The sequence below is a fragment of the Scyliorhinus canicula genome, chromosome 27 (genome assembly GCF_902713615.1).
Source record: "Scyliorhinus canicula chromosome 27, sScyCan1.1, whole genome shotgun sequence".
Taxonomy (NCBI): domain Eukaryota; kingdom Metazoa; phylum Chordata; class Chondrichthyes; order Carcharhiniformes; family Scyliorhinidae; genus Scyliorhinus; species Scyliorhinus canicula.
The window spans coordinates 17,535,550-17,556,977 of NC_052172.1; the positions used below are offsets into that span (position 1 = coordinate 17,535,550).

The window sequence follows — 21,428 nt, forward strand, 5'->3', positions numbered from 1 at the left end:
AGGAGCCGTTCAGGCCCCTCGACGGTGACCTAGATTCCCCAGCCAGGGGAAACAATCCCTCTGTGCCAACCCTCTCAAACCCCCTCAGAATTGTGTGTGTTTCAATGAGATTGCCCCTCACAACTCCAGGGATTTCACCAAGGCTCATCCGACAGCACCCTCCATGCCCGGGACCTCTACTGCCCAGAAGGATAAGGGGCAGCAGACACATTCCGCCATTCATTATGATCGTAGACATGGACCATACAGTACAGACGGAGGCCATTCGGCCCATCGAGTCTGCACTAACCCACTTAAGCCCTCGCTTCCACCCTATCCCCGTAACCCAAAAACCCCACCTATCCTTTTTGGACACTAAGGGGCAATTTAGCGCGGCCAATCCACCTAACCTGCACAGCTTTGGGATGTGCGAGGAAACCGGAGCGCCCGGAGGAAACCCACGCAGACACGGGGAGGACGTGCAGACTCCGCACAGACGGTGACCCAAGCCGGGAATTGAACCTGGGACCCTGGCACTGTGAGGCCACTGTGCTAACCACTGTGCTACCGTGTCACCCATGGCTGATCATCCAACTCAATAGCCTGATCCAGTCTTCCCCCCCCCCCCATATTGGATATCGAGGAGATTGGGAGGGAACGTTTGCTTAATCATTCACAGAGTGCGGCAGTCGCTGGGCTGGGCCAGCATCTGTTGCCCATCCCTGATTGCCCCTTGAATTGAGTGTCTCACTCGGGGCCATTTCACAGGCGGTCAGTTAAGAGTCAACCACACTTGCTGTGGGGTCTGGGGTCACGTGTAGGCCAGACCGGGTAAGGACGGCAGATTTCCTTCCCTAAAGGGGGACATTAGTGAACCAGATGGGGTTTTTACAACAATCGATGATAGTTGTCACGGTCGCCGTGACGGAGGCCGGCTTTCAATCCCAGATTTTGTTCATTGAATTTAAATTCCGTCAGCTGCCGAGATGTGGGCGTCGCTGGCTAGGCCCACCATTTGTTGTCCATCTCTAATTGCCCCATTAGGAGAGAGAGAGAGAGAGAGAGAGAGAGAGAACTTAGGGTGTGAGGTAGAATTAGTTCAAACGAGGTTCAAGGGACACCTGGATGAGATTCTGCGCAGAGAGATGGGATTGAAGGGTTTTGGTGGACAGGAAGGGGTCATCGACAAAGTTCAGGCTTCTTGGGCCCAGAAGGACATGAGGAACCCCTTGGTTTGTGGGGGGGGGGGGGGGGGGGGGGGGGGGGTCATTCCCCTTGGCTGAGGGGTCAATCACAAGGGGTAGGTTTAAGATGAGTGGAGATTCCGAGGGGATTTGAAAAAAAAAACATTACCGTCAGAGGGTGGTGAGAATTTGGAATGCGCGGCCTGGGAAGGTAGTGGAGGCTGCAAACCCCAAAATCTTTAAAAATGGCTTGGATGAGCTCTGGAAGGGGATGGGACAGACCGCAAGGGCTGGTAAGCGGGATGAGCGCGTGATGAGGGGTAGTTATTGTCGGTGCAGACTTGATGGGCCGAAGGGCCTTTTCTGCGCTGTACCACTCTATGACTAATATGAGGAGTAGGCCATTCAGCCCATCGAGCCTGCTGGTGGCCGACCTTTGGCCTCGACTCCATTGTCCCACCCACGTGCCATGTCCCTTAGTTCCTGAAAGATCAAAAATTAACTATCCCAACCTTAAACATGTTCAACGATGCAGCATCCATGATCGCCTGGGATGGAGAATTCCAAAGAGTCACAATCCTTTGAGTGAAGAAGTGTCTCCTCATCTCAGTCCGAAACGATTGCCCCCCCCCCCCCAACCACCACCACCTCCTCGATCTTGACGGTGACCTAGATTCCCCAACCAGGGGAAACAACCCCTCGGTACCTACCCTGTCAAACCCCCTCAGAATTGTGTGTGTTTCAATGAGATTGCCCCTCACAACTCCAGAGACTTCACTCTTCCGACAGCACCCTCCAAACCCGGGACCTCTACCATCCAGAAGGACAAGGGGCAGCAGACACAGGGGGGGGGGAAACACCACCACCTGGAGGTCCCCCTCCGAGCCACTCACCACCCTGTGGTGAATGTGATTCACACCGGATTATAATCTGTATATACATGTGTCCGTATTGTAAGTGCAGTTGCACTACCTGTCCTCCAGGGGGAGTAGCTCTGGGAATGCTTGAGTTGTATGGGGCTTCTCCCTTGGCTCTGCCCAGGACTCCTCCCCCTGGAGCTGCTGTATATAGATCAGTGCCACATGGTCAGTCGGCCAGTTTGCCGAAAGTTCAATGGCTAACAGGCTGGCTCTGTTGTGAGTATATTAAAACCGCTATTCTAATCCTACAAGCACGTGTCCGTAGAATTGTTGGTTCCAACACACCCCAACTTAAAAATGTATCGGCCGTTCCTTCACTGTCGCTGGGTCAAATTCCTGGAACCCCCTCCTAATATGAAGAGTAGGCCATTCAGCCCATCGAGCCTGCTGGTGGCCGACCTTTGGCCTCGACTCCATTGTCCCACCCACGCGCCATGTACACCCAGCACTGTGGGTGTACTTACACCTCACTTCCTTGCAGCGGGTTGAAGAAGGCGGCTCACCCACCCCCTTCTCAAGGGGCAACTAGGGACGGACAACGAATGCTGAACCTTCTTCCTCATTGATGACCTCCCTTCTGTTCCAGATGACATCCTGCCAATATTTGCATACCCGCACAGGCTGGGCAGGTCTGTAACAGGCGGCTACATTTACCGAGGCTGTCAGATGCCCAACCTCAACGGACTCTACATCTTCGGAGATTTCATGAGTGGGTAAGGTTCCTTCCCCGTCGCCTGTCTCGCTCACAGGCTAACCGTAGCAAGAGGGCCGTGATGTGCATGTAGCTTTAAGGATGCGGCGGAGGATTGGGCCTACGCTTGGGGATGCCCTGTCAGAGGGTCGGTGCAGAGTCGATGGGCCGAATGGCCTCCTTCTGCACGGCAAGGCGAAGACACGTCGGCCAATGGTGGAGCGATTTAAAATGAGATTGCAGCAGAGGCCATTCGAGGAGCGGGGAGATCTCTGAGGGGGGGGGGGAGGAGCCAGAGGTGATTGCAGGTGATAGGGAGAGAGGGAGGGAAGGAGGTAGGGTGCGGGGTCGGGGAGCGAGTTGAAAACAGGGATGGGAATTTTTTTAAATCCAGATAATGCTTGATCAGGAGCCAGTATCAAGCATTAGGCCGAGACTTGGCGTGAGCTAGGAGACTGGGCAGCAGGGTTTTGGGTGAGTTCAAGTTTATAGAGGGTCAGGGCAGCACGATGGCGCAGTGGGTTAGCACTGCTGCCTCACGGCGCCGAGGTCCCAGGTTCGATCCCGGCTCTGGGTCACTGTCCGTGTGGAGTTTGCACATTCTTCCCCGTGTTTGCCTGTGTTTTGCCCCCACAACCCAAAGATGTGCAGGGTAGGTGGATTGGCCACGCTAAATTGCCCCTTAATTGGAAAAAAAATTAATTGGATACTCTTAATTTATTTTATGTGAGAGATGGGAGGCTGGACACCAGAGCATTGGAATAGTCCATTCCGGAGCTCCTGAAGACATTGTGTGAAGGTTTCAGCAGCGGATCAGCTGAGGGAGAAGTGAAGACGGGGTCGGGGTCGGGGGGGGGGGGGGGGGGGGGGGGGGGGGCAATGGGTGACGTTACCTGAGCTGGACGTCTGTGGGCTGGCTGCCAGCGATACGACTCTGCAATCTCCTCACTGGATTCATTAAATAAAATTTAGAGTGCCCAATTATTTTTTTTACACTTAAGGGGCAATTTAGCGTGGCCAATCCTGCACATCTTTTTGGGTTGCGGGGGCGAGACCCACGCAGACACGGGGAGAATGTGCAAACTCCACACGGACAGTGAGCCGGGGCCGGGATCGAACCTGGGACCTCGGCGCCGTGAGGGCCAGTTGGCTTCGAAGTGTTGGGGGTGGGTTTCGCGAGGCGCAATGCATTACCCTGTGGTTGTCCTTGCCTTCCAGGAGGCTTATGGCCCTGAAGGAGGATTCTCGCTCCGGCCGATGGAAGTACCACGAGATATGTATGGGCCGAGGACAAGTGTGCAACTTTCCCAGGCTGATCAATAACTACTATCAATACATCATCTCCTTTGCTGAGGACGAGGCAGGTAACCTTCCTCACTCTGCAAGGCCTTTCAACCTGGCGGAGGAGGTTTGCCCAGGCTGTGTGCCCGGGGGCTGGAGTGCTTTCATCATACAATTTAATTGGAGAAGGTCCCTGGGTGAATGTAAGGCCCGACCATTTCATCACTACCTTCTCCCGCCCTCCCCTCCTGGAGATACCCATCTCAGACCCACTTCCAGAGGACCCGGCAGCACTTTAGCTGCCCACTCCAATGCCCATTTGGCACGTGTACGTTTTTAAAAAAAATAATTTTTATTGAAATTTTTTGAAAAATGTATAACAACAGAACAATAATAATAATAACAATAATAAACAGCCCCCGGCACCCGTAGCAACGCATATAACGAACCCCCCCTTCCCCCCCCAAACCCAATAAACAACAAAATAAATTAACAATAATTAAATTAACATAAACAATACCCCCCTGAATCCCCCCCCCCCCCCCCCGGGTTGCTGCTGCTGCTGACCTAGTTCCTTATCGTTGAGCCAGAAAGTCGAGGAAAGGCTGCCACCGCCTAAAGAACCCTTGTACCGACCCCCTCAGGGCGAATTTGACCCTCTCCAGCTTAATGAATCCCCCCATGTCATTGATCCAGGTCTCCACGCTTGGGGGCCTCGCATCTTTCCATTGCAACAAGATCCTCCGCCGGGCTACTAGGGACGCAAAGGCCAAAACACCGGCCTCTTTCGCCTCCTGCACTCCCGGCTCCACCCCAACCCCAAATATCACGAGTCCCCAGCCTGGCTTGACCCTGGACCCCACCACCCTCGACATCGTCCTCGCCACCCCCTGCCAGAATTCCCCCAGTGCCGGGCAAGCCCAAATCATATGGGCATTGTTCGCTGGGCTCCCCGAACACCTAATGCACCTGTCCTCACACCCAAAAAACCTGCTTATCCTCGTCCCGGACATATGGACCCTGTGCAGTACCTTGAACTGGATGAGGCTAAGCCTTGCACATGAAGAGGAGGAGTTCACCCTCTCCAGGGCGTCCGCCCATGTCCCCTCCTCAATCTGCTCCCCCAGCTCCACTTCCCACTTAGCCTTCAGCTCCTCTACCGACGCCTCCTCCACCTCCTGCATCACCTGGTAGATGTCAGACACCTTCCCATCCCCGACCCACACCCCCGAAAGCACCCTATCCCTTACCCCCCGCGGGGGCAGCAAAGGGAACCCCTCCACCTGCCGCCTAGCAAACGCCTTGACCTGAAGGTACCTGAACATATTCCCCGGGGGGAGCTCAAACTTCTCCTCCAGCTCACCCAGGCTCGCAAACCTCCCGTCAATGAACAGGTCTCCCAACTTCCTTATGCCCGCCCTGTGCCACCCCAGGAACCCGCCATCAATGTTCCCTGGGACAAACCGGTGGTTCCCCCGCAGCGGGGCCTCCACCGAGCCCCCCACTTCCCCCCTGCGTCGCCTCCACTGCCCCCAAATCTTGAGGGTAGCCGCCACCACAGGGCTGGTAGTATACCTCGTTGGAGCTTGGCACGTGTACGTTGACTGCTTGACTGCGGAGGCTATCACAGACCCTATTCTTCTGAGGTCCACACAAGGGCCATCGTCGGGAAATGAAATGAAAATGAAAATCGCTTTATTGTCACGAGTAGGCTTCAATGAAGTTACTGTGAAAAGCCCCTAGTCGCCACATTCCGGCGCCTGTCCGGGGAAGCTGGTACGGGAATCGAACCGTGCTGCTGGCCTGCTTGGTCTGCTTTAAAAACCAGCGATTTAGCCCAGTGAGCTAAACCAGCCCCTAAACCAGGGAGTCGACGGTTGTTAAGAATCAGGTCCAGCCTTGTTTAACCCCTTCTCCAACCTAAAGCCAATGAGATTAACAAGCTCAGCACCAATCAGGGTTCACAACAGGAAGCAGCATGAGGCTCTGGCCGTGCTCTGTGACATTAGGAAGATTTATGCAGAATGTACAACATCAGAACAGGCCTTTCGGTCCAACTGTTCCATACTGGTGTTCATGCTCCATGCAAACAACCTCCCCCTGTCAGCTTATTCCGCTATTCCCTTCTCTCTCGGATGTGGGAATAGAACATCGAACATACAGTGCAGAAGGAGGCCGTTCGGCCCATCGAGTCTGCACCGACCCACTTTAAGCCCTCACCTCCACCCTATCCCGTCATCCAATAAACCCTCCTAACCTTTTTTGGACACTAAGGGCCAATTTATCACGGCCAATCCACCTAACCTGCACGTCTTTGGACTGCGGGAGGAAACCGGAGCGCCCGGAGGAAACCCACGCAGACACGGGGAGAACGCGCAGACTCCGCACAGACAGTGACCCAGCGGGGAATCGAACCTGGGACCCTGGCGCTGTGAAGCCACAGTGCTATCCACTGTGCTACCATGTTGTGAAGACAAACTATTTATACTGGCCTTCATAGCAAGACGATTTGAGTAGAGGAGTTGGGATGACTTGCTGCAGCTAAACAGGGCCTTGGTGAGGCCACGCCTTGAATACTGTGCGCAGTTTTGGTCTCCTAGTTTGATTAAGGACATTCTTGCTCCTGAGGGTGCCCAGTGTTGCTCGTTATGCTCTCTCCTTCATTTGCTCTGTTTTAATGATCTTTGCTCAAGAGTCGCCAGGTATCTTTCTGATACCGCCACAGGGTTCAAAACCGAATACTGATCAATGACTCGATACACCAGTTAATAAGTTCGAAATCAATGCACATTTATTTACACAAACAGTCAATTATTACTCATGCACAAACTCTACTCACTAAACTACAACTACTACTAAAAGCCTATACTTAGCTTCGGGCGCCCACTCAGTCAGAGGAACAATGGCCGTTGTCCGGTTCTGAGACTGCTGGCTTCGAACTGGTGTAGAATAGTAGCTAGGAGCGTCTATCCCGTGGCATGCGTTGACGTTAGACTTACTTGGCTGGTGCTTGGCGGGTCTCTCGTCGCTGAGAGCCAAAGGCCAAGATGAAGGTGAAGAAGAAGGGAGCGATCTGTCTTGGGGGCTCCTCTTTATACCCCAAAGGGGCTTCGCGCCCTTCTGAGCGGGCCTTGAACTTGGCCCCAATTAATTGGACCATGTCCCAATCATTTGTATTGATTCTCTCCAATAAAGGGGCCGTTTCTTGATTGCTGGGCGGGCCCTAGGTGACCGTTGGCCTGCCTTTTTTTTAGTCTCCACTGGCGCCGGGGAGTCTGCCCTGGTACCGATTGTTTAAATGTTTCTCTTTTGTCCCCGGAGATAGCTCATTACTGTGCTTTTTTTTTTTAATAATAAATTTAGATTACCCAATTATTTTTTCCAATTAAGGGGCAATTTAGCATGGCCAATCTACCTATCCTGCACATTTTTGGGTTGTGGGGGCGTAACCCACGCAGACACGGGGAGAATGTACAAACTCCACACAGACAGTGACCCAGAGCCGGGATCGAACCTGGGACCTCAGCGCCGTGAGGCGGTTGTGCTAACCACTAGGCCACCGTGCTGCCCTCTCATTACTGTGCTAATGGCTTGTAGTATCAGTTCCGTCTGGGTTCTGCAAGTTCCAATCCACAGGCGAACCTTGCACCTGCTTGTTTTCCTGAAACTGTCCAATTTTCCCTTTACTCTTTGCAAGTGTCCATTTTGAAATCGGGACGTGGCCACCCCAGGTGGCTACACCAGCGAAGGTTCACCAATCCCCAGGATGGCAGGACTGACAGATGAAGAAAGACTGGATGGACTGGGCTTGTACTCACTGGAGCTTAGAAGAATGAGAGGGGATCTCATAGAAATGTATCAAATCCTGATGGGACGGGTCAGGCCAGATGTGGGAAGAATGTTCCCGATGTTGGGGACGTCCAGAACTAGGGCTCACAGCCTAAGAATAAGGGGTAAGACATTGAGGACTGAGATGAGGAAGACCTTCTTCTCTCCGAGAGTTGTGAACTTGTGGAATTCTCCACCACAGAAAGCTGTTGGGGCCGGCTTGCTGGATATATTCAAGAGGGAGCTGGACGTGGCCCTTGCGGCTAAAGGGATCAAGGGGCAGGGAGAGAAAGCGGGAGTGGGATTCTGAATTTGCATCATCGGCCATGGTCATATTGAATGGTGATGCAGACCCGAGGGGCCGAATGGCGGCCTACTCCTGCTCCTATTTTCTTTGTTTCTATCTTTCTATACATAGCTGCGGGGGGGGGGTGATCACCACAAACTCGCTGCTCACGAGGCTGGGGTGGGGTGGGGGGGGGGGGGTGATCACCACAAACTCGCTGCTCACGAGGCTGGGGTGGGGTGGGGGGGGGGGGGGTGATCACCACAAACTCGCTGCTCACGAGGCTGGGGGGGGGAGATGATCAATGATTTCAAAAATCGGGTAGATGCTTGAGGGAAATAAACTTGCAGAGATACAGGGGTAGCGGGGTGGGGGGTGGGGGGGGGGTGGGGGTGGGGCGCGATGGGACAGACTTTGGCTCCGTGAGCCTCTTGGTCACAGAACTTCAAATGCAGATCCAAGAGTTTCCTGTTAAATGTGACCTCTAACCACCCCCCCCCCCCCAACTACTTTCAGGTAGTGAGTTGCAGACACCCACCGCTCTCTGGGTGCAGAGAGAGAGAGAGGCACAATTGTGGTGAATGTAACATGGTAATTCACACTGTATCTTTGTAAGCGCAGTAGCGTTATCCGACCACTAGGGGGAGTAGCTCTGGGAATGCTCAGGAGTTTGTACAGGGCTCCACCCTTGGCTCCGTCCACAACTCCTCCCCCTTGTGCTGCTGTATAAATACCCTTGTCCAGAGTCAGCCTGCAGTTCACCGAGAGTTCATCCACGGGTGACAGGCTGGCTCTGTAGTAAGTAGATTAAAGCCTATATTCATATCGGAAAACACGTGTCTGGTGAATTGATGGTTCCATCAGCAATATAGATTTACAAGACTGATACCAGGGTTGAGGGACTTCATTTACGGAGATAGATTGGAGGAGCCGGAGTTTTTTTCCTGAGAGGAGGGAGGGGTGAGAGCAGATTTAATGGAGGCATTCAGATTCATGAGGGACAGATGGAGGATAGAAGTCCCTAAGCTCGGGGGGTTTTCTATTTATTTATTCACGAGATGTGGGCGTCGCTGGGCTGGGCCAGCATTTGTTGCCCAGCCCTAATTACCCCTTGAACTGAGTGGCTTTGGGCCATTTCAGAGGGGGGGGGGGGGGAAGTTCAGAGTCAACCACAATCGCTGTGGGGTCAGGAGTCACGTGTAGGCCAGACCGGGTAAGGGCGGCAGATTTCCTTCCCTAAAGGGGGACATTAGTGAACCAGATGGGTTTTTACCACAATCATAGAACATAGAACAGTACAGCACAGAACAGGCCCTTCGGCCCTCGATGTTGTGCCGAGCAATGATCACCCTACTCAACCCCACGTATCCACCCTATACCCGTAACCCAACAACCCCCCCCCTTAACCTTACTTTTTAGGACACTACGGGCAATTTAGCACGGCCAATCCACCTAACCCGCGCATCTTTGGACTGTGGGAGGAAACCGGAGCACCCGGAGGAAACCCACGCACACACGGGGAGGACGTGCAGACTCCGCACAGACAGTGGCCCAGCCGGGAACTGAACCTGGGACCCTGGAGCTGTGAAGCATTTATGATCGTTGTCATGGTCGCCGTTACTGAGGCCAGCTTTCAATCCCAGATTTTATTCGTTGAATTTAAATTCCACCAGCTGCCGGGGTGGGATTCGAACCCGTGTCGTCCCCGTGCCCCCCCCCCAGAACGTTAGCCTGGGGGCCTCTGGATTATCAGCCCAGTGATGTCACCAATACACCTTTTGAGAGGGATATTTCTCTGAAGTGTTCACATTTGCAGGCGGAGGAGGAAACGGCGGAGCAGTGGGACTCGGCCCTCTCTCAGAGGGCCAGCATGGATGTGTTGGGCCGAGTGGTCGCCTCCTGCGCAGTCACCAATGCTGTGGTTCCACGAACGCGGCCTGTGCGGCATTTGCATTGTTTAACGATTCGCTACTCCAGTTGGGGAAATGTGAAGAGCGAGGTTGACTCAATTGCTTCCACTCCTTTTAGGTGAACTCTACTTCATGTCCAGTGGGAATCCCAGTGCCTACGCGCCCGCAGGAACCGTGTACAAAATAATCGACCCGTCGCGGTAAGGATCAAACTATCTGTTGTGATGAATGTAAGAAATTGGTATATATGGGGCGGAATTCTCCGCAAGGCCCGAGGCCGTCGTGAAACCTGGAGTGTTTCACGACGGCGTCGGAATCCTCTCCCGGCCCCCTATTCTCCCCTACCCGGGAAACTCGGCGGCCGGGCCTTGTCCCTGGCTTCAAGGCCCGGCGCGCCAAGAATGACGCGGCGGAGCCTAATGACGTCAGCCGCGCATGCGCGGTTGCCGTCCTTCCCCTCAGCCGCCCCGCAAGACGTGGCGGCTTGACCCTGCGGGGCGGCGGAGGGGAAAGAGTGCGTCCCCTTGAGACGCCGGCCCGACGATCGGTGGGCACCGATCGCGGGCCAGTCCCCTCCCGAGCACGGTCGTGGTGCTCGATCCCCGATCCGCCCCCCCCCAGGCCCCACAATTACCTGGCGCGCCATGTTCACGCCGGCAGCGACCAGGTGTGGTTGCCGCCGTTGTGAACAGGTCGGGAACGGCAGGCCGCTCGGCCCATCCGGGTTGGAGAATCGCGGGCCGCCGTTTTTCACGGAGGTCCGCGTTTCTCCAAGCGGCGTGTCGGAAAACCGGACACGCCATTTTGGGGGGTTGGAGAATAGCGGGAGGTGCGGGAGCGGACCTCCCGCTATTTTCCCACCCATTGTGGTTGCGGAGAATCGCGGCCATGTATATACATATATAAATATATTGTACACATGTTGTATATATCTGTTGCAGTATTTATTTTTTCAATCCTGGTGTAACACACAGATAGACTCTGGGCGGGATTCTCCCATGCCGCACCGTATGGGAGAATCGGCGCTCGCACATTTTTTCCTGCGATGCTGCCCCGGCGCCGGCAGGCGATTCTCCGAGAAGCAGAGAATCGTCGCCATTTGCGTGTTCGTGTTCGTGTTTCCGTGTTCGGGGCGGCGCTGCCGATTCTCCAGCCTTGATGGGCCGAGCGGCCGTGCGGAAAAAGCAGAATCCCGCCGGCGACTGTTCGCACCTTCTCGGGGGGGAGGGGGGGGGGCACCGATGGGGTCTGGCCCGCGATTGGGGCCCACCGATCGGCGGGCCGGCCTCTCCCAGCCCCGGCCCTATTTTGTTACGCGGCCGTCGCTTGAACCCCCGGGCCATGTTGCGTCAGGGCCGGCGCGCTGAGGAAGTCCCCCGCGCATTCGCAGATTGGCACGGCCCAACTGCGCATGCGTGGGTTGGTGTGGCGCCCATTTGGCGCTGGGAAGGGAGGCTGGAGTGGCGTGAACCGCTCCAGTGCCGTGCTGGGGCCAGAATCAGTAGTGCCCGCGCCCGTTTCGCACCATCTTGAAACGCGACGGCGTTCAGCACGGCGCAAACACTCTGTCTCCATTTCGGAGAATCGCGTCCTCTGTGTCTGCAAAGGTGCAATTAAGAAGTTGTAAAAGTGAGATCATCACTTGTTCAAACCATGTACTTGTTTACGAAAAGAGTGCTAATGGTATTTTGTTATGATTGCTTAGAGAGTGGATAATTTGAGACATTCCGTTCAGACTTAGGTAAGCAGTTCAGGGGACCTGAGGGGGTTAAAGGTGGTGTAATTAATGAGAGGAGCCAGGTCTGCCTGGTGTTTTGCAGTTTGGGAAAGGTTTGGCAGTCTGCGAGGAGTTTGCCAAATGCTGCCAGGTTGAGCAGGAGTCTGACAGAGACAGAAGGATCTGAAAGAGTCTCACTCTCTCTCTTTGAGCTGTCTTTCCAAGAAACCTCTATACAAGTGTACGGCAAGTATCCCTGTGTTTGCTCACTTTATTTATAAGTGGCTTTTGACCAGTAATAGGCTTTGCTTCATTGGAGATAGAGGAGGTATAAATTAATAGTTTAAAAAGATTTCCTTTTATCTGGAGAATTGTTTAACTGTTAATTGTAAAGCTATTTTCTATGATGTTAATGTTTTTAATCCTGTGTTAAGTATAAGGTTTGTTTTAACATAAAAGATTCCTATTGGTCAGTGGAATCATTCCTGGAGTGAAGTATCCTTCTTTCCCAGTTTTACAAATTGTTTGTAGTTCTTGTCCAGTTTCCTAACAAATGTTGGGGTGTGGTCCAGGATCTTTTTTTTTGTAAATTTAGAGTAACCAATGTTTTTTTTCCCAATTGAGGGGTAATTTAGTGTGGCCAATCCACCTACCCTGCACATCTTTGGGTTGTGGGGGTAAGACCCAGGCGGACACGGGGAGAATGTGCAAACTCCACACGGACGGTGACCCGGGGCCGGGGTGGAACCCGGGACCTCAGCACCCGTGAAGCAGCAGTGCTAATCACTGCGCCGCCGTGCTGCCCCCTTGTGAATCCCTCCAGACCATGACTCCTATCAAAACCGACCAACCACGACTTCATCAACAGTGCCCCACCCCCCCCCAATGCCGCCACAGGATGTCCCACAGCGCCTGTCAGCCAATAAAATACCTTTGCGGAAGCGGAGTCAAAGTTTGAGTGGCGGCGGACAATCTGGGCACAGCAAGATCCCACAGGCAGCAATGGCCAACTAATTTTTCTGTTTTCCCTTCTCCCTCCCCGAGTGGAGACGGGGTTCCTAAAATCAGACGAGTTTCTGTTTTGTATTGTCCGGGGGGGGGGGGGAGATATTCTCACCCCCCCCTCCCCTCCCTCCCCGTGGAGGTGATGACAGAGAGAGTCAGTGTCTCCGTGTAAGTGCTGTAGCGGCACGGAAAGATACCATTCGGCCCGTCCCGCCCCTACTGGCTCACTGCACAGCGATCCCGTCAATCCCGTTACCCCCCCCCCATTTGATGCCCCGGGAGTTTATTTCTCTCAGGTGCCCGTCCGTCTTTCTGTGAGAATCATTTGATCGTCTTCACTGTATTGTCGAATTCCATCTGCCGTATTTCATCTGTTCCACTTTGGTGACCCCCCCCCCCCCTCCCGGCCCCTTTCGGTCGAAGCTGCTCCGGATTTATGGATCTAAAAAAACAGCTGAGTGCGGCCCCTCAGTCACTTCTCTTCCTCTCTCTGCAGGAACATTGCCTCCTGCATGTATTTGCTGCAGTGGTTTTAATCGTCCATTTATGCTAATTTGTCGCCAACTCTATTATCCTTCGATAAATTATCTATTACCCTAACCCTAACCCTGGTTTTCTTTTGCTTAAGGCGAGCTCCACCGGGCAAATGTCACTTTAAACCCAGGCCCGTGACCGTCAAGGGAAAGTTGCTTCGTTTTCGGCCCAAAGAGAGTGAGTTTGTTCCTGTCTCCGTATTTATTCCGAAGCTAGAATACGTCAAAAGTCTTCTTTTCCTGTCAGTTTCACAGTTACTTCAGGGGGTGGCATGGTGGGCGCAATGGTTAGCACTGCTGCCTCACGGCGCCGAGGACCCGGGTTCGATCCCGGCTCTGGGTCACTGTCCGTGTGGAGTTTGCACATTCTCCCCGTGTCTGCGTGGGTTTCACCCCCACAACCCAAAGATGTGCAGGGTAGGTGGATTGGCCACGCTAAATTGCCCCTTAATTGGGGAAAAAAAATTGGGTCCTGTAATGTTCTTGTCAGATGGCCTGATTTATATTACAAGAACACATGTAGCTGAAGCTATAGACGATTTAATAACATTTGGGTCAAATATACAGAAAACAACAGGTGAATAACAGTATGAACATGCACAAGCAACCTCTCTCCCAGCTTCCTCGTCAGTCTGAGGTCACCTGACTCTAACATTCACTTATATACACTAATGAGACTCCTAGTGGTCAGTCGGTGAATTACAACACAACCATGATATCACCACAGGTACTTTAAATGTATTTTTTAAAAAGTGTCACAATTACCTCCTGTCGGATTTTAGGCCTAACGCTTTTGCGGTTGCACGTTTACTGTCACACTTGACATTGTAACATTTAGCACTTTGCATTGTCACAATTCGCACTTTGAACTGTCACAATTTGCACACTCGCACTTTACACCTTCACACGAAACACACTTTTGACTGCGCTGTCGCACTTTGTACTATCACACTTTGCACATTCACACTTTAACTTTGCACTGTTGTACTTTGCACTGTCACACTTTGCACTGTCACAATTTAACTTTGCATTGTCACACTTTGCACATTCACATTTTGCACAGTCACACTTTTCACTTTGCCTTGTCACACACTGCAGCATCACAATTTGCACTATCATACTTTGCACCATAAAACTTTGCACAATCACAATTTGTGCTGTCACACTTTACGCATTCACACTTTAACTGCACTGTCGCATTGTGCGTTGTCACACTTTACTCGGTCACACTTTGCATTATTGCATTTTGCACATTTACACTTTGCACTATCACTTTGCACATTCACTCTTTGTGCTGTCACACTTAGCACTATCACTTTTAGCATTTTACACTGTCACACTTTTTGCTGTCACACTTTGTAGATTGCACAGTCACACTTTCCGCTGTCACATTTTTCACTTTGCAGCATCACACTTTGCAATGCCAGACTTTGCACTTTCCACTGTTCCATTTTGCACTGTCACACTTTGTGCTGTCACATTTTGCACTGTCACACTTTGCGTTGTCACACTTCCTTGAAGGGAAGAAAGTAGTGACAGTAGATCAGGGTGGAAGAAGTCGAGAATGTAAGACTAGAAGTACTGAGCCAGGTGAATACACAGAGACAGCAGGAATGCAGTTTATAGAGAGGGTTCCAGCGCCCATCTATATCTTTGTACAATGACAGTTGTGGCAATGGGCTGTGGGTGAAGGGTGAGGACTCAGAGGAAACAAGATTGAAATCAGTGCAAACTAACCCTAATCTGCTCCGTCTGTCTCTGCAGAACTCATCTTGGAATCTAAAACCACAACAGTCGCCCCCACCACAGTCAGGCCCCGGCCAACCAGGGCTCCGACACAGAGGCCAAAGGTCGTCACTTCCAAGGGGGTCCCGAAAGAGAAAGTCCGCCACACAACTCCAGCCCCGCGGTCACCGACGTTGAGCTGGCACTGGGAGATCCCGAGCACAACCAAGGGCCATGTGCCCCCACCCGTCACGACCAAATCGACGCCCAAGAGCCAACGGCCGCAGACAACGCTGCCGAAACCACCAACAAAGGCGGACAGAGCTCGGCCGAAAGAGGGCCAGCGATCAGACAGCAGGAGGAAGGCCAAAGGGGGCAAAGGTCAAGAGCCACAGACAAGCAAGAGGAAGCGCCTCAAGCTGAGAGATGGGGCGGTGCGCCTGGCCGGCAAGAGGCGGCGGGCGGGGGAGGGGCGGGTGGAGGTCTACATCGGGGGGGAGTGGGGCACAGTGTGCGACGATTCGTGGAACTCCAAGGCCGCGGAGGTGGTGTGTCGCCAGCTGGGGTACGCGGGGACGGTCAGGGCAGCCAGGAAGGCGGAGTTCGGGGCCGGGGGCAACCTGCGGATCCTGCTCGATGACGTGCAGTGCAGGGGGCAGGAGAGGAACCTGCTGCGGTGTCGGCACGGACCAATCGGGGAACATAACTGCTCGCACGACGAGGACGCTGGCGCCATCTGCAGCAAGGATGGCCAATAAACTTCATCTTGGACGTAAACAACTGACTCCAGTTTGAATCTTTTACCTCTTCATTTATTGCTGAATTTTTAAAACATGTTTTTATTGGGTTATATACTTACAAATGTACACATAGAGAATCAAAAAACCGAGGAAGCAAAAGAAAATCATTACACATAGCAGTACGGTGGGGGAGGGGGCTTTCTCCCCCCCCCCCCCCCCACTCCATCCCCCCCACCCCCTCCCCACCCCCCGTCTCTTTTTTAAAATACAAAACAACAAAACCGGGTGGGAGGGGCCCTGTGTCACTTGCATCTCTCGGTCGTTTTTTTGTTGTTTTTGTCCATTTGCCTCAGCTTCAGCCGTCTGCCATTATTTCTACCGGCTCTCTCTTTCGCCTTGCTCTGCTTGTTGTGGTCTTGTCGGTTCCTGCGCTCTCCCCCCAGTTTACATTCCCTCCTCTCCTTCCTTCTGGCTCCCCTCTGTTATTCTCATTCCCTCGTCCTCCCTCCCTCCCGGTCCCCTCCCCCCACCCTCCCTCCTTCTCCCCCCCCCACCCTCCCTCCTTCTCCCCCCCACCCTCCCTCCTTCTCCCCCCCACCCTCCCTCCTTCTCCCCCCACCCTCCCTCCTTCTCCCCCCCACCCTCCCTCCTTCTCCCCCCCACCCTCCCTTCTTCTCCCCCCCACCCTCCCTCCTTCTCCCCCCCACCCTCCCTCCTTCTCCCCCCCACCCTCCCTCCTTCTCCCCCCCACCCTCCCTCCTTCTCCCCTCACCCTCTCGCCTTCTCCCCCACCCTCTCTCCTTCTCCCCCCCACCCTCCCTCGTTCTCCCCCCACCTTCCCTCCTTCTCCCCCCCACCCTCCCTCCTTCTCCCCCCACCCTCCCTCCTTCTCCCCCCCCACCCTCCCTCCTTCTCCCCCCCCACCCTCCCTCCTTCTCCCCCCCACCCTCCCTCCTTCTCCCCCCCACCCTCCCTCCTTCTCCCCCCCACCCTCCCTCCTTCTCCCCCCTACCCTCCCTCCTTCTCCCCCCCACCCTCCCTCCTTCTCACCCCCACCCTCCCTCCTTCTCCCCCCCACCCTCCCTCCTTCTCCCCCCCACCCTCCCTCCTTCTCCCCCCCCCACCCTCCCTCCCTCCCCCACCCTCCCTCCTTCTCCCCCCACCCTCCCTCCTTCTCCCCCACCCTCCCTCCTTCTCCCCCCTACCCTCCCACCTTCTCCCCCCTCCTTCCCCCCCCCTTCTCCCCCCCAACCTCCCCTCCCTCCTCACCCTCCCCTCCCTCCTCACCCTCCCATCCCTCCTCACCCTCCCTCCTTCTCCCCCACCCCCCTCCCACCCCCTTCTCTCTGCTACTCCCCTTTATTTCCTGCTAGGTTTGGCTACACCCTCTTGCTCCATCCCCCCCCCCCCCCCCCCCCCCGGGTCCTCCCTCCCTTCCCTCTCTGCTATCATGTCGTGGCTTCTTTCCCCTGGCTCTTGGCTACTTGTTTATTTGTTTGTCTGTTTGGTGGCCCACAAACAGGTCCCGGAACAGTCGGGTGAATGGCTCCCATGTTTTGAGGAAGCCGTCGTCCGACCCTCGGATGGGGAATTTGATTTTCTCCATTTGGAGAGATTCCGAGAGGTCGGACAGCCAGACTGCAGCTCTGGGTGGTGCTGCTGACCGCCAGCCAAACAGGATTCTACGGCGGGCGATCAGGGAGGCAAAGGCAAGGGCGTCCGCCCTCTTCCCCAGGAATAGATCTGGCTGGTCCGATACCCTGAAAACCGCCACTATCGGGCATGGCTCCACCCTCACCCCCACCACTTTGGACATAGCCTCGAAGAAGGCTGTCCAGCACCCCGCAAGTCTGGGGCAAGACCAGAACATGTGGGCTTGCAAGGTTGGGTGGGCCACCTCTACCTCCAGTAAGAACCTACTCATTCGGGTTACATAGAATTGAGGAAAATAGAATATACAGTGCAGAAGGAGGCCATTCGGCCCATCGAGTCCGCACCGGCCCTTGTAAAGAGCACCTCACTTTAACCCCACACCTCCACCCGCTCCCCATAACCCTATCCAACCTTTTTGGATGCTAAGGGCAATTTATCATGGCCAATCCACCTAACCTGCACATCTTTGGACTGTGGGAGGAAACCGGAGCACCCGGAGAAAACCCACACACACGGGGGAGAACGTGCAGACTCCGCACAGTCACCCAAGCCGGGAATCGAACCTGGGACCCTGTGAAGCAACCGTGCTAACCACTATGCTACCGTGCTGCCCCAGAGCTTTTCTTAAGTGGGCTCTATGTACCACTTTTAGTTGCGTTAAGTTGAGTCTTGCGCACGTGGAGGTGGAGTTGACCCTATGCAGTGCTTCGCTGCAGAGCCCCCACCCTATTTCGAACCCCAAGTCTTCCTCCCATTTCCTCCGCGTCGTGTCCAGTAGTGACGCCCCTCGCTATCAGTCTTTCGTACATGGGAAGTATATATTACACTAAATGTATATAATGAGAAGGGTATATCACACTCTATATTACAGGAGTGGTATATCACCAAATGTATATTATGGGAAGTATATATCCCACGGAGTATATTACAGACAGGATATATAAAGGACAGCACCGTAGCACAGTAGCTAGCACTGTGGCTTCACAGTGCCAGGGACCCGGGTTCGATTCCCCGCTGGGTCACTGTCTGTGTGGAGTCTGCACGTTCTTCCCGTGTCTGCGTGGGTTTCCTCCGGGCGCTCCGGTTTCCTCCCACAGTCCAAAGACGTGCAGGTTAGGTGGATTGGCCGTGATAAATTGCCCCTTAGTGTCCAAAAAGGTTAGGAGGGGTTATTGGGTTACGGGAATAGAGTGAAAGTGAGGGCTTAAGTGGGTCGGTGCAGACCCGATGGGCCAAATGGCCTCCTTCTGCACTGTAGTCCAAAGATGTGCGGGTTAGGTGGATTGGCCATGCTAAATTGCCCGTAGTGTCCTAATAGTAAGGTTAAGGGGGGGAGTTGTTGGGTTACGGGTATAGGGTGGATACGTGGGTTTGAGTAGGGTGATCATTGCTCGGCACAACATCGAGGGCCGAAGGGCCTGTTCTGTGCTGTACTGTTCTATGTTCTATGTATGTTCAATGTTCTGGAACAGTGAGTGTATATTAAGGAAGTGTACACTACACTGAGTGTACATTACACTGGGTGAATATGTTACAGGAAGGCTGTTACATTGATTTTGAAATGACCGGAAAGGTGTGGTTTGATGGGCGTTTTCCTGACCGCCCCATTGGGGCAGGTACCTGAGCTCCTGTTCGAGAGGAAACCCAGAGACAGTTTGCAGTTCAAGCTGCGGGTTCCCGGGACCTCAGTCCCCAACAATCAGCAAGAGGGCATGGCGAGGTGTGGGTTACCCTCGCTGCTGCCTCTGCTGCTGGGTGGATTTTACCTGTGCTACCTGCTGCTTGGGGCGGTGATTGTGTCTCTGATTGAACAACCTCAGGAGCGCAGACTTCGGGAGGAGATGCGTCTCCTCAAGTCCCAGTTTCTCAATCTCAGCTCCTGTCTAGTCCAGTCCGACCTCGAACGCTTCTTGGCGAAGGTGCTGGTCGCCGATCGGTATGGTGTGTCTGTCCTCAGCAACGCTTCATCCAAAACCAACTGGGACTTCGCCTCCTCTTTCTTCTTCGCCAGTACTTTGATCACCACAGTGGGTGAGAGCAGAGAAATGTTTGACTTCATATACCGATGTATACAAAGTTTCGAAATGTTGAGCAAAAAAAGGGTTTTCAATATTCGTTAAAGTTTTAGAAGTTCTTCAACATCTGAAAAGTTTTTTAAAGATGGTTTTCAATGTTTGAAAAGGTCTATCAAAAGTTTTTCAACATTTTAAAAAGTTGTTCCACCTTTTCTAAAAAGTTGTTGAACATTTCAAAAAGTTGTTCAACATTTTAAAAACTACAACATGTTTTTAAAAGTTGTTCAACATTTAAAAACTACAACATGTTTTTAAAAGTTGTTCAACATTTAAAAAAGTTTATCAAAAGTATGTTCAACGTTTCAAAAAGTTCATCAAAAGTTTGTTCAACGTTTTAAAAAGTTCATCAAAAGTTTGTTCAACGTTTAAAAAGTTCATCAAAAGTTTGTTCAACGTTTTAAAAAGTTCAGCAAAAGTTTGTTCAACGTTTTAAAAAGTTTATCAAAAGTTTGTTCAACGCTTTGAAAAGTTTATCAAAAGTTTGTTCAACGCTTTGAAAAGTTTATCAAAAGTTTGTTCAGCTTTTTTAAAAGTAAGGTTGCATTATAGAGCTAAAAATCTGGGATTAAAAGTCTAACCATGACCATGAAACCATTGCCAATTGTCGTAAAACCCCATCTGGTTCACTAATGCCCCTTTAGGGAAGGAAATCTGCCGTCCTTACCTGGTCTGGCCTACACGTGACTCCAGACCCACCACAATGTAGGTGACTCTTAACTGCCCCCTCAAGGGTAATTAGGGATGGACAATGTCTACACCAACAGCCCATCCCCCACCTTGGGCCTCCCCTACCCTTCCCCCTTCCCACCCTGAGACCACCCATCCCCGGAACTATCCTATCCCATCCTGCAATACTGGGACCCGGACTCTGGGACTTGCCTGCAGTCCCAGTCTTGTCCACTGCAGCAACTGGCGCTGCTGAGACTACAGTATTCCGCCAATCAGATTTGTCGGCAGCTTTCAGTGGCTTGAGTGAGAGGCCGAATTCCCGCCTGCAGCTTGTTGGAACGGGAAATGGCTGCAGGTCCTAGACATAGAATCCCTACAGTGCAGAAGGAGGCGATTCGGCCCATCGAGTCTGTACTGACCCTCTGAATGAGCACCCTTCCTGCCTTACTACCTGCCCATAGAACAAACAAAGAAAAGTACAGCACAGAACAGGCCCTTCGGCCCTCCAAGCCTGCGCCAACCATGCTGCCCATCTAAACTAACATCTTCTACACTTCCGGGGTCTGTATCCCTCTATTCCCATCCTATTCATATATTTGTCAAGATGCCCCTTAAATGTCACTATCGTCCCTGCTTCCACCACCTCCTCTGGCAGCGAGTTCCAGGCACCCACTACCCTCTGTGTAGAAAACTTGCCCCGTACATCTATTTGGACTGTGGGTGGAAACCGGAGCACCCGGAGGAAACCCACGCAGACACAGGGAGGAAGTGCAAACTCCACACAGTCACCCGAGGCTGGTACCGAACCTGGGTCCCTGGCGCTGTGAGGCAGCAGTATGTGCAACCGTGTCACCCTCTAGTGATATTGATTAAGAAGAGCTAAATGTTGTTCAAGACACAGGGCTGGATATGCCTTTGCGGGGACCAATGGGGCACCGGCTTACCATCAAGAAGACGCATCTTTGAGAGTGCAGCACTCCCTCCGTCCAGTACAGGGAGTGTCAGCCTGGATTCCGTGCTCAAGAGTCTGGGGTGGGACTTGAACCCACGTCCCTCGGAGGCGAGAGGGCCCAGTTTCTGTCCAGGGGTGCCCGACTAGCTCAGAGCAACATCTAACCTCTCAGCCGCCTCCTTCCCAAGCCGGATCTATCCGGTTGTTGCCCCCCCCTGACAGACTCTAAACGTTGGCTCCCCTTCTCTCTCTCTCTCTCTCTCTCTCTCCACCGTCTCGG

The 21,428-nt window shown here is 53.2% G+C and overlaps 2 protein-coding genes across 2 annotated transcripts in view; both read left to right on the top strand.

Moving 5' to 3' along the window:
• LOC119957882 (HHIP-like protein 1) overlaps positions 1-15,836 on the top strand; it is a 40,975-nt gene extending 25,139 nt beyond the window's left edge. The window contains 3 exon segments of the mRNA XM_038786056.1: positions 10,198-10,279; positions 13,430-13,512; positions 15,099-15,836. Coding sequence (XP_038641984.1) covers positions 10,198-10,279; positions 13,430-13,512; positions 15,099-15,817 — 884 coding nt within the window. The 3' untranslated portion in view covers positions 15,818-15,836.
• A 3,261-nt stretch (positions 15,837-19,097) lies between these two features.
• On the top strand, positions 19,098-19,609 carry LOC119957978 (potassium channel subfamily K member 1-like). Its single transcript, XM_038786225.1, has one exon. It carries the CDS (start codon positions 19,165-19,167, stop codon positions 19,570-19,572), a length of 408 nt encoding a protein of 135 aa, XP_038642153.1. The 5' UTR covers positions 19,098-19,164; the 3' UTR covers positions 19,573-19,609.
• The last annotated feature ends 1,819 nt before the right edge of the window (positions 19,610-21,428 follow it).

What these genes read in the sequence shown, in the direction of transcription:
- LOC119957978 (XM_038786225.1), top strand. Translation starts at nt 19,165, where the DNA reads ATGGCGAGGTGTGGGTTACCCTCGCTGCTGCCTCTGCTGCTGGGTGGA.